General features: G+C 30.6%; 1 protein-coding gene across 3 annotated transcripts; it reads left to right on the forward strand.

Annotated features, from left to right (window-relative positions):
• The first annotated feature begins 4242 nt into the window (after positions 1-4242).
• Positions 4243-12659, forward strand: LOC107417842 (actin-related protein 4). Of its 3 annotated transcripts, none has more exons than XM_048474261.2 (22): positions 4243-4375; positions 4763-4850; positions 4959-5050; positions 5862-6047; positions 6145-6218; positions 7006-7086; positions 7161-7221; positions 7301-7350; positions 8386-8440; positions 8834-8911; positions 9011-9064; positions 9715-9768; positions 9841-9901; positions 10036-10087; positions 10287-10353; positions 10500-10562; positions 10656-10718; positions 10914-10976; positions 11568-11632; positions 11996-12064; positions 12214-12298; positions 12427-12659. In XM_048474261.2, the coding sequence occupies exons 2-21, from the start codon at positions 4838-4840 to the stop codon at positions 12257-12259; spliced, it is 1347 nt and encodes a 448-aa protein (XP_048330218.1). In that variant the 5' UTR covers positions 4243-4375; positions 4763-4837; the 3' UTR covers positions 12260-12298; positions 12427-12659. The 3 variants fall into 3 exon arrangements, with proteins under 3 accessions (XP_048330218.1, XP_048330219.1, XP_060670689.1); XM_048474262.2 differs by having other exon boundaries at positions 4252-4375; positions 4747-4850; XM_060814706.1 differs by lacking the exon at positions 4243-4375 and adding an exon at positions 4473-4619.
• The last annotated feature ends 757 nt before the right edge of the window (positions 12660-13416 follow it).

Below are 13416 nucleotides of genomic sequence, written 5' to 3' on the forward strand. Positions count from 1 at the left end.
AGTTATTAGTTTTATAGATAATCTAAAAAAGAAATTGATAGAATTTATAAACTAGGTCGCATACTTCGAATTAAACTTAATTTTCCATTTAATCTTAATCTGATGACGCATATATACGAAAGCCTTGGCCAGTAAGATAATATTTAATTGCATATAAATTTTGTTTAACAATTTCCTTGCGACACGAAAATATTTTTTTATTATTTTTTATATATTACTTATAGTTACAACCACTATATATATTATATATGTATGCTTGTTCAGTGAGAAATATTTAGGTCTTATTACCAACATAAAGAAATATTTATGTCTTAAAATCTTGAAAAGAGATACCATCAATCAAATAAGGAATGCTTTTTTCTACGTCCAACATAATGGGGTGAAAGCAAAATTATAACCAGAATCTTGTGAAAAAGTACAACGCGAAGAAGAAAATAAAAATAAAAAAGAAGAAGATTTTCCTACTTGCTATTAAACGTGTATTTATAGCAGTGAAAGAGATAAATTTATAGATTAAAACAATTAGCAAAGCTTTGGAATTTGGATACCATCGGAACCATTTTTTGGACTGGACTTATTATGTGTGGCTATAGAATGGTTTATATGTCTAGATTGAATTTCTAGTGAATTGTTATTCTTTCTTTCTTTTTTTTTTTTTTTTTCTTTTTCTTTTTCCTCTTTGGTCTTATATTCTAGTTTACTAGTTATTTAGTTGAGTCCCTGCAAATCATTGTACATTAAATATCAATCTGATTTCATCTTCTATATTGTTTTTCCTCAAGGATACCTGTTTGCATTGCAAGCTCAAAACTTTCATTTCAAAATTTTATTTTATGTGAAGTAATATTAATTTTTTACAGCAATTTAAATGCTCTCATACGGTCGCCGTATCTAAACGTTAAAAAAATAATAATAAAAAAATAAAAAAAAATCATGAGATAAAAAAGACCATCAACAAGTAAGGCATTTTAAATAAAATTAAACCCTCATTCTTATTCTTACATGTAGAAGCTAGCATTTCAAAACATTTTAACTTGCATTTTTTTGGATACTAAAAAAATTAATTATACAGGCATGATAGGATCGTCAATCGTGAATAGGGTGAAGAGAGACAAATAACAAAAACTAAAAGAAGAAAATAAATTTTGTAATATAATTAAAACAAAACACTATTTCATAGACTTCAATACAAAACTTTCAGAAATATGCATAAAAGCTTAAGTTTCATGACCTGAATCGTATACGACTCTAATAGTCATTAGACAAGAACATCTTCCATAATTGTGTTACTCCGTCTAATTTTATTTCCATTCGATGCATTAACTGAATCATATTACTGAGATCTTCATCTGAAGCCATGCTAACCAAACCATGCCCATGAATATATATAATATTGAACTCCATAAATATTAAATTCACCATAGCAGTAATTGCCAAATATTGACTCCATTTTTGAGTAAAAATTCTTTACAAGAAATTCCATACATCAAATAAACATGATTCATTATCCCTTGATCTTTTGCATGTTTGACTTGAAGCACTCCATCATCTGTTAGTGTTGGTTCGTGATAATTATAAGTGCATAACACCGTAACCTTCATTGGAGACATATGATCAGATTCAGCGCCTACAAAATGGATACGATCAGTAATAGGGATTATTGATCTCGATTGTCCAATATCCATATCATTCAACGATATGTTAGATTTGGCTTGAACTCCCAAGCAAGGATTCCAATATGTCACGGTACCTGCAAACACAATACATAAACAAAAGGGCAAAAGGACATAATGAAGTCAAATTCTCTCAACTACTTCACCTGCATAATAATAATAATAATAATTTATAAACGGAGATGGGTCTATAAAGCTCTATGTCTATAAAATTGGGTTAAGAAAGAGGTATGTTATGAGGATTAATAACAGAAACAGAAAAATTAAAATTTTAATGATAAACAAGAGAATTGTAAGCTTCCTTGATTTGAGAATTGTTGAGACTTATGAATCATAAATTCAAAACCAAAAAAAACAAAAATCTTACCTGTTATCCTTCCTTCAGTATAAGGAGTTGAAAAAGCAAAAGGTTTGTTTTCAATGAGGGAAGAGACTTTTATAATTATTTGGTGGTATAGGATTGTGACCGTATTCCAAGGAAAAAAAAAAAAAGATATTTAAGAAATCATAAACTTATATTATAGGCAAAGAATTTAAATTGATAAGTAATTAGAACATCTCCAATAGAATGGTCATTAATTCTCTTCATCTAAAAATTATTTGCCACATCAAAAAAGAAAATAAATTAATATATATCCAAGTGAGATATAACTCCAATGGAATGTCCATTAATTATCTATTTGCTTGTATAATCCTGTATTTTATAGCAGTGAATGTAAGTTAATTTCTGAATCAGATGGAGCCAAACATACATTTTAAAATCAAGGTGAGTCTTAGGTATTTTAATAATTTATAACGAAAATCATTCATCGTCCAAATTGTGTTTTGCATTCTCAGTTAACAAATACTTTAAGAAATTTCTATTAGAAAGTGTCTGGTTTTCATTTTCTAAAATGGAAAAATTCTATGTATATATATATGTGCGCCAAGTCCACAGGCTCTGGAACGTGCAAAAGAACAGGCCTCTGGGATCAAATTATAAACTAGTATGAAATTATAATTACATTTATTCCATAATTTCCTCTTGATTGGGCCCAGAAACCTGATCACGGTTTGCGGTGATATATTAAGGTTTTTTTTATTTTTTTATTTTATAATTTGGTGTGTAGCAATGTTACAAAGTCAAATTTTTTTGGTTCTATTATCTAGTTTATCGGATTTAGTTGAGTCCTGCAAATTATTAATCATATATCAAAAAGAAATCTTAATATTTCCAGTTCATGTTCTAACAATTTTCCACGTTGGTTTGTTTTGCAAGGTCAGAAAACTTTGATTTCTTTCAAAACATCTTCATTAGTTTTTAAAACTCAATCTAGAAACGTTTCGAAACACTCAATATTGAATCTCCAAGGCAATTATCTTCTGAAATTTGATACGTAACCTTACAGGTCATCCTACATTTTCTATTTTTCAATTATATACTGGTAAAATGATATGGGCAATATTAGGATAGCGAAAGTGCATAGAAAAACTAATAGTAACATTAATAGAAAGAAATTTTGTAATTATTAGAATTAGAAAACCGATGCATAGAAACTAGAGGATTCCACACTTCAAAACCGATGCATAAAATTAGAGGATTCCACACTTCAATATAAACTTCATAAAAATTAAAAAAATCTTAGCTAAATGATTAGTAAAATAATCCACGCCATCCTATGACATATATTACTGTAATAATTGATTTAGACAATTTCTTCTAGCTCAAGTTTTTCTCTTGAATTTTGAGAAATAAAAAAATTACCACAATCATATATATATATATATATATATATATTTTTTATCATTTATAATAATTTTCATTTTCCTAATTTTTCGAATTCATAATCTCTAAAATATATATGTGTGTAGCATACCAATAAATCAACATCACTTTAATACTACCACAACCATATAGATTTTACTAAGAAATTTATGCCAACAGTGATCAAACTTTAAAAGCCATAGCCCATAGCCATATGCAGATTTCATGTATATATAATATGTATAATTTTAATGGTCAGTTTATTGTAATTTTGTTTTTAGTGGTTTTTTAATCTTCTTTCAATTAGTATATGATTTTTCTTGTTCACTATGTGTTAATAACTCTATGATTTATGGTGATCCGAAATAATTTAACAATTTTTCTATTATTATTATATTTTTAAAATGTTTTATAGTTATTGGAAATACTTTATTCAGATTCTTAATTATGCCATAATTATTATTAGATTCATGCTTTTGGAAAAATCATTATTAAGCACTTTTCAATCTTAAAATAATTATTTTTGAAATCACTTTACCCTTAAATTGATGAATAAAAGAAGTTAATAATGAATTTTCTGAGATGTAGTTTTTAATATTATTGTGGTAAAATTGAAACAGTTAAATGAAATCTTTTTTTTAAAAAAAATTTCATCTAAATATCTTCAATTTTATTTTAATTACAATTAAATCTATATTTATAAAAAATTATATTCAAAACTCATTTATCAATTTCTTAACAAAATTTTACACCCTTTCAAAAAAAAAAAAAAAAAAAAATTTTACACTTAAAAATTATAAATATAATTATAACGTAACTAAAAAAGTTATCTTAAAACCCCTCTTATCTATTGGACCGGTCAGACTCAAAACCCTCTTCTCTCTCTCTCTCTCTCACTGTTTGTCTCCGAGTCCTCACTCTTTCTTCAACTCTCCACCACGAAACTTGACGACTGCAGGTAATTTTCTGGTTTATTTTGGTTTTGTTTTAAGTTTTTGACTCTGGGTCTTCGTCAAGTTGGAATATTTTTAGGGTTTAGTTGAGCTACTCTGTACCAGAGCGTCGAATCTGGGTTTTTCTAAAGACTTTTTTTTTTTGGGATTTGAATGCCACTATTTTCGTGGGTTTCGATTCAAATTTTTAATGGGGTTGTAAATTTACAATTTATTTTTCTTTTTGTACAATTTTTTTTAGAAGTACAGGTTAGAAATTCTCCCTTTGGTTTGGTTTTCTTTGTTTCCTTTGTGAAATTTGTAATGTGCTGCTATAAATTTGGATAAGTTTTCTTTCTTCTTAATTTTTTTTTTTTGTTTTATTAATGAAATTTAGGGGTTTTTCCTTTCAGTCTCAGCTCCTACACATCAGTCTCTGTTTGCTGTGCTTCTTCAACACCCGCGCTATATATCAGGAAGCTTCAATTATGTACGGAGGAGGTAAATACATTGTTTTCTGGTTCAATTTTCTTCAACTTCTACTCTTTTCACAGTTCTTCGATACAATTACCTTTTTGTTTGTTTGTTTGGGGTTTGTGTGGCTTGCAGATGAGGTATCAGCTATAGTAATTGATCTGGGCTCGCACACTTGCAAAGCCGGTTATGCTGGTGAAGATGCACCCAAGGCTGTGTTTCCATCTGTGAGTTCTGTTCCACTGTTTCTAGCTTTCCACCGTTAGAAGCAATATTTTAAACCATTATATTAGCTCGTTTATACAGAAGACTTGTTTGTTCAGCTTTTTACTGGAATTTATGTCTGAAATTCAGATTTCTAGCCTATCAGAATTTTGTTGCAGAGAAATTTTATATGGTGGGACAATGTAGTTACTGAATTGTTTATAAAGAAAAAAGTGTCGAATTATCTGTATAATTATCAATTTTCTATATTGCTTTTATAGACTATGAAACATCTTTACCGGCTTCAGTTTTCATGATTCTTAATCAATTGGATATCAGAGTGGACTAGGATATTGTAGAACCATTTGAGAATTATAAGAATAACTTGTTTTTGTTTGTCTCTGCAAAGCTATCTGTTTGGTTGCCTAAAGCTAGATAGAGTATGTATGATTTTATTAATTATGTTTGTTAGTTTGGAGCCTATTTTGAATGTAACAAAGCTTAGAGCATAATGGTGGCTTAGCTTTCTCAGGGGCACAATGGTTAAGTGATGAATGGATAAATTTCCAATGTGGCATGCTTGTTTTAAACGTGTGTGATGATCACAATTCCCACATGCCATACCAGTGGTTGAACCTTTTTTACTCCCTTGTTCCAAAATATTGCTCTTTAGACTGCTAAATGTTTTGTGGTAATAGGCTACTGCAGCTGAATGTATTTAGAGACAATTTGCACTTCTTGTATATGTTGTAGAGAACTTGGATCTACTTTTAAAACTTTTAGCTTATGCATGATGTGAAAAATCAATTTAAATCTACGAATTTGGTTTTTAAGGTGGTTGGATCAATTGATCAAATGGAAGTTGATGACCCTGCAAATGCTGAAAAGAACTCTGGATCTGCTGGAGAGTCAAAAAACAATTCTAACAATTCTAAAACTCTTGATTCTGACAAAGCCAAGGGTAGAAGGAAGTTATATGTTGGATCTCAAGCCTTAGGATTTCGCCGGGATCATATGGAGGTTGGATTGGCTATTGTAATAAGTTTTGTTGAGATAATTATATATATATATATATATATATATATTTATGGGATATTATCTTTTGCTATTACTTCAGGTTCTGTCACCCTTAAAGGATGGAGTTGTTGCTGACTGGGATCTTGTTGACAGCATATGGGATCATGCTTTCAGGTAATTACTGATTGTTAAATTTGTATTTTTTACTGACATTTGTAATCATTCTCTTTTTTAACTAGTTCTTCTATATTCTACTCCAGTTCTAATTGTCCATCTATGACCATACTTCTGAAATTAGTTTTATGTAGGAAAGTTTCATGCATCTCACGCAGCTTCAAAAATGTTATTAGTCTCTAACTAGTCTTTTGGACCTTGTGGTTCTGTTTTAAGTGGTATGGCTGTGTAAAAGGAGTTGCTTTGTGTGCTTACTTGTTGAAGGCCCCTACTTTGTATCTATTGTTTGATCTCCTAAAACAGGGTGTTGGAGGCCATTTGTTGGAATGGTAATGAGAAATAGATGCCTGTATGTCTAATTATTCCCACTTTGTTTTTGTTGTTGCTATCCTAAATTAGGATGTTGGAGGCCCATTATTGTGATCACAATAAGGAATAGGGTTATGGGCTAGCTGTGTGTTTCATTGCCATTGATTTGTGTGTGTGCCTGTATTAATTGGTTGGCTACTATAGTGTGGATCTCTTACTTGACCTTCATATGTATAGAAGTTTCTCAAGCTCAAGTGTATTTTACTTCCTCACATAATTTTACTTTATATTTAATAGAACAATGTTATATTTTTGCTCCAATCTACTATATGAAGTCTGCAATTGTTTTATTTTAAATTAATGTGAAGGCCTTCTGTCCTGGTTGTAGATACTTCTAGCTGTTTCTATTCACTATTTATTTGCATAGGACATTTTTACATCATTTTTACATCTTCTAGATGATCGCTATTTCTTTCAGGGAGTGCCTGTTGATTGATCCGAAGGAGCATCCCATGCTACTTGCAGAACCATCTTCTAACACTCAGCAACAAAGAGAAAGGTGACCTACTTATAGTTTACCTCTTTGCAACACTTTGGAGTGTTAATTAGATAGTTTTCTCATGATTTTGACAGGACAGCAGAGCTTATGTTTGAGAAGTACAAAGTTCCTGCCTTATTTTTGGCTAAGAATGCTGTATGTCCATGTTTCATCCTTTTTCCATAAGATATAGCATTTTGTTATTTTTCAGTGATACTAACATTTGTGATCCCAGGTACTCACTTCTTTCGCTTCAGGCCGTGCTACTTCGTTGGTTGTTGATAGGTAGAAGATTCAATTGTCAATTTTGGTTGTCACTATTAGTTTCCCTTGTTTACATTAACGCCACCCCCCACCCACCCCCCCCCCCCCCCAACTTCTCCTCTCCCAAAAATAAATAAATAAATAAAAGAAATTACTAGGTGTATTTATTTGATTATGTTGTGTCATTTTTGTGCATATCTCTTGACATAAGCTTGTTTTAAACTTAAATGTTCTGACCTGGTGCAAACTTATGGGTTTGGTGTAGATTCACACCTTTTCCATCCTCCCCTCTTTTCTAAGAATTATCTAGGCTACCTCCTTTTCTATTCTTTTTGTTGCCTGTGTTTAAAATTTGGATTTCATGTATCTATCATGTCAAAAAAATATGGTCATGATTTCTAATAAATGTAATGAGGCTGAGAATCACATGAAAAAGGAAGTAGTTGATGTATGGGATACAAGTTATTTAATTGCTGCTTTTTAAAGAACTACATTCCTCATTATTCATGAAGCACTGTGAAAACGAGTGGTCTGAAATGGCATAAACCTGATGCATAGAATATTCAGTCCTTTGTGCAAGAAGTTAAACGGTGCTTACTGATTTCATACGATGGCATGTTGGATGCAAGTGCATAATGACAAATATTGTATTGTATCTTTGTAAAAGGGTGATATATTGAGATTGTGAATCTTTCTATAGTTTATTGAAACTGGTATTTCAATTTCAATGTAGTTATAATGATACCCGTAAGCTTTATGGACTGTTTTATATCTTTGTCATGTATATTCCATATCTTTATAACTTACAACAACAGAGGAATGAAACTTCTTTCCTGAATAATGTTAAGTTCTAGATGAGGGCAAGAAGTTTATACGTTAAATTAAATGTTAGAAATGAGAGCTCTGATTTCTTTATATAAGTTAGAGAAAAAAGAACCAAAAGATATATGTTTATTATATCCGTTCACTCTCTTTTCATATTAATCATTATATATCACATTGTCTAAGTCGATATTGATTGTAATTCTAATTTACTTACCTTTAATGGAATTATAGTGGAGGAGGATCCACAACAGTTGCTCCAGTTCATGATGGCTATGTCCTTCAAAAGGTATTTCTCTGTTTCAGCCTGGTGAAAAAATTTCGTAGGTCACTATTATTTATCTTACATTATGAGCTAAAATATTTCATTGATTGCCCTATAAGCTACTGATATGTGGTAACAGCACCTCGTAAATCTCTAGTTTGCAATATAATTTCCGTATGAGTGACTCATATGTGGCAACTGCACCTTATCCATCTCTAATTTTCTTACCTTGCATTGATTGACACATTTAGATGCTTTGATATCATTATACTCATGTTTGTTTTCTATGTTTTATGACAAATAGGTGAACATGTGAACATATAGGATTGGTTTATGCTGTGCCTTTCATATGTGAATATCAGCAATTTCTTCCCTCAGCTTGTGAAAACTGTTTTTGTACTGTTTTTCTTTTAACAGGCTGTAGCATCTTCTCCTATTGGAGGAGACTTTCTCACTGATTGCTTGACAAAAAGTCTGGAAAGCAAAGGTATCACGGTAAGTGACTCTGATTTTTGTTTTGAATGGGAATTATAGCTTGAAGTTGTATTAATTTCTTTCTTGATTTTAAAGTTGGTATTTTATCCATTTTTGTAGATTAAACCCAGATATTCTTTCAAGAGAAAGGAAATACGACCTGGAGAGTTTCAGGTAATTTCGATTTCATTAGCAGATAGTCGATAATGTGATTCATTCTTAAATTGCAATTTTCTTTTTATGAATTGATGAGTATTAGAATTTTTGTCTTACATCTTGTCTATTCCTACTCTTTTGTTTTTCATTACATATGCAACCTTAACATTGTACAGCCTGTGGGGTAAGGTTGCTGCAAGCCTTTTGAAAGAGCAAGTAAAAATTCAACATTTGACCTAGATTTTATGGTTTCTTTTCAAGCATATTCACCTGGCCAAAGAGACTTTTGTTATACGGATAAAATTCCTCTAGAAATTCTGGTCCTGTTTATACTTGATAACTCAGTCAGTTGGTAAATTGTATTTGATGCTAGTACGGCCCTTAATGTAGGTAATGAAATAAGGATACCTCCAGTCTGAATGAAATGGTGTACCGCTGCTAGTCCTTGACTATCATGCGTTTGTTCTTTTATTATTATTATTATTATTTCTTAATTGTGAGCAGTAGCCTGTGTTTGTTTACAATGCATGTGCAGTGTATATTTTGTGCCCGAATAGGTAGAATTTTGATTGTTGTGTCTGAATGCTTAGAATTATGATTGTTGTTTTTTCTGTAACTACATATTTCAAGTTTTCTTTTTCACAAGTTCATTTTTCTGTATATTGCAGACTGTAGACCTTGATTTTCCAAATACAACAGAAAGCTACAAACTCTATTCACAGGTTTTTACTGACTGTAATCTCTTATGCGTTGTGTTATTGCTTTTATTTCTGATGATTTTCCCCCTGTAACAGAGGGTTATAGCCAATGATATTAAGGAATGTGTGTGCCGGGCGCCGGATACTCCATACGATGGTTTGCCCTTTTTCTTCTGTGTCAGCTTTTTGTTCTAGTGTATTTCAGATTGCCAACATATGGGAATTTTTACCTTGATGGCTTGAGAAGTATTTATTATGCCAAGGTTTTGATAAATATTTTTATTGTCACAGAAAGTGCATATTCAAATATTCCAATGACCCCATATGAGCTTCCTGATGGCCAGTGAGTCTTATCTGATCTAGCAGAGTTTTTTTTTTTTTTTTTTTTTTTTTTTGTTTTGTAATGCGAATTATTTGATTACTTGTGTATTTGTGTGGTGCATTGTTTAGCTTCACCACTTGCGCAGACTGTCTATTTGATTAGCTTTGCTTTTCAAATTTTACATCAATGTTTAGAGTTATGTTGTTTATGAATGTTGCAGGACAATTGAAATCGGAGCTGACAGATTCAAGATTCCTGACATTCTGTTTAACCCACCCCTAGCTCAGGTGGATTTCTTATGTAATGCTAGTTGTTGAATTGTATTCAAATAGAATGGATGTGTAGTTATTTATTTCTTTCATTGGTTATTACCAAATTCCGTTTCTGTCAGGTTTTTATTGATCAAAGTTTTTTTCTTTCATGTAAATGCCAGACAATTCCTGGTACGGAGAGTTTTGCAGAGATTGCTTCTTCTGTTCGTGGATTGCCACAAATGGTAAATTCCTGCTTTATTGATGATTATCCATTCTTGCATATATATATATATATATGTATGTGTGTTTTTAATTCTTCCTTGTTTGTTGTCCAGGTTATAGAGAGTATTAATAAGTGCGATGTTGACATTCGTAGAGAACTTTTTAGTAGTATACTGGTAAATTTCATGAAGTTTCTCTGTCTCTGTTTCTGTCTCTCTCTGGGATTATTTTTTTGGGTCTTGATGGTTATATGATCCCATACTGCCTCATCAATTTTCCAAAAAATTATGCATTGAACTCCTCAGATCTATGCAAGTTCCTAAGTCATCCCTTTGGGAACTGATTTGTGTTTGCTGTTTCTTCCTCTACAGCTTGCTGGTGGCACAGCATCGATGCAACAGTTAAAGGAACGCCTTGAGAAAGACTTGCTAGAGGTATCTCTTTTGTGAACTGCCACCTACTTTCTTCTTCTTCTTTTTTGTATGCAGGTCTCGTAACAAACTTGCTTGGTGTTATGTTCTTCTTCTTCTTCTTCTTCTCAGATCTCATAACAAACTTGCTTGGTGTTATTTTGTTTGTGGCTTAACTTGTATATTTTATGATTTCATGGTTTTGTTTTTCTTCTTCTTTGTTCTCAGATCTCGTAACAAGCTTGCTTGGTCTTATTTTATTTGTGTCTTAACTTGTATATTTTATGATTTCATGGTTTTGTTCTCATCGAACTGCAATTGATCACATACTGTAGTAATGGTTCTCAGATCTCATAACAAACTTGCTTGGTGTTATTTTATTTGTGTCTTAACTTGTATATTTTATGATTTTATGGTTTTGTTTTAATTGAACTGCATTGATCACATACCGTTGTCACAAATATTTCTCTCTCTCAAGCACATAAATTTGTAGCAAACTGAATTTAGTTAAACTTATCAGATATTTGAATGCTTCAGTTGAGTTGCATTTTGATGAAAGAGAATATATACTATTTTCTTAGCACAAAAAATTTGAGTTGGCATATTCAAATGCAGGAGTCTCCTCAAGCTGCTAGAGTTAAAGTATTGGCAAGTGGAAATGCAACAGAAAGGCGATTCAGGTAGGATATCTTTTGCTTCAAGTTTCCTCTCCGCCAATAGTACAACGCACAAATGCAAAAAATAAAAAAATAAAAAAATTTGCTTGCACTATGGCCACCATCACCGTGTTGATTTTTTTACTTTCAATTTTCTGTTCAGATGAAATTGTTTCATGAGTATTTTTTGTTTTGGCTTGGTTCTTCTTGGTGCCTTTTGCATATTATAATAATAATAATAATAATAATAAAATATAAATAGTGGGGTTATATTGTGTTTCTGAGTCCTTTTTTATTACCATAATGTGTTAAGATAACTTTTTATTTTTTATTTAATTGAATTGTTTATTCTTTCTGAGACTTTAGTAATAACATTCACTGTTGCAGTGTCTGGATAGGTGGGAGTATATTGGCTTCTCTTGGTTCATTCCAACAAATGTGGTTCTCAAAGTCTGAGTAAGTTCTACTATCTTGCATCTGCTTTGGCTCAGGAAAATTTTTTTAGCAATACCGAAAATATTTAATCAATAATCTTTGCTATAAGCCATGGTTTTAAAGTCAAGTTGAATTTTGAGAACTTAAACATATGTGAATGCACTTTGCAGGTATGAAGAGCACGGTGCTTCTTACATTCAGAGAAAATGCCCTTAACATGGGCATTCTTTATGAACAACTATCAAAGTCGAAAAGGTTCCTTCCCTTACCATGGATAACAAAATTGGTTTTGCTTGATAGTTCTATCGAGCTGTTTTAGATCTCTAATATATACATCTAGTTTTTTTGATTTAAGCCTCTAACAAGCCGTGCCAAATTTTCAGGTGTGAACTTTCAAGATTGTTATATCTGAACCTTCCCCGGGTCCTGTAAAAGCTTTGAAATGCTGTGTTTAGTTAGTATACTCGGATGAGAATGGTCTTATTTGTACCATTCCATTTGTCTATTTGTTTTGAAATTATACTGATTCAATATCTTAATTTGGCAAACTTTTCGCCACTGTAGTGTAGTTAATTAAACGAGTACTCTCAATATTCAAAACTGATACTCTACTCTAGATGTTTTGAGAGCTTAAGAAAAAAAAAAAAACTATATTTTGTAACCCACGGAAGTTGAAAAAAAAAAAAAAATGATGGCTTGGGGTTTGATGACCAATCCAAAAAAAAAAAAAAAAAAAAAAAATGGGTGATGAGTATGTATATACGTTATATTCAAGTTGTTTAATTTTTGTTTAAAAAATTATTTTATTTTAAATCAATAAGCCAGTTATGAATTTAAATTATTATTTCTCATTTGCTATTCTTTATGATAAAACTGTCATGAAATTTTTTTTTTTTTTTGGATACTTACAAAGAGCCACTTTAAACTATTAGAATAGCAAACAAATTCATCAATTGTAATTATATATAACAAGTTGCCCATTAAACTAATTAAATTGCTAAAAATTATTTTAATTTGACAAAAATGCTCTTGTTACATCCATTATAGAATTTTCCAAATAATTTCATCTTAACTTTTTTTTTATTATGTAAATATTAGAATAAATATTTTCTTAAAAGTAATATATCATTAAAAAAAATTAAAATATTTTTTCTTCAAAATAAATATTAAAAATAATATTTGTTCAAAAGTTATTAAGAATTGTAATATATGGTGTATATACGTATATATATAATTGTTTTTTAAAATTTTATAAATATTTTTTTTTAAAAAAAGAGAAAGAGATTTTTTATTCTAATAGATTTGATTTATAAGGATTATTTCAATTATATTTAGAAACTGAAAAAAATTATTTTTTCTATTTTTGGTTTCAT

This window comes from Ziziphus jujuba, chromosome 2, assembly GCF_031755915.1.
Source record: "Ziziphus jujuba cultivar Dongzao chromosome 2, ASM3175591v1".
NCBI lineage: Eukaryota > Viridiplantae > Streptophyta > Magnoliopsida > Rosales > Rhamnaceae > Ziziphus > Ziziphus jujuba.

Bases quoted from the DNA above. Each gene is read 5' to 3' on its own strand.
- LOC107417842 (XM_060814706.1), top strand. From the start codon at position 4,524: ATGCCACTATTTTCGTGGGTTTCGATTCAAATTTTTAATGGGGTTGTA. The intron at 10,563-10,655 runs GTAAATTCCTGC...TTTGTTGTCCAG, and splicing joins TTCGTGGATTGCCACAAATG to GTTATAGAGAGTATTAATAA. The intron at 10,977-11,567 runs GTATCTCTTTTG...ATTCAAATGCAG, and splicing joins TTGAGAAAGACTTGCTAGAG to GAGTCTCCTCAAGCTGCTAG.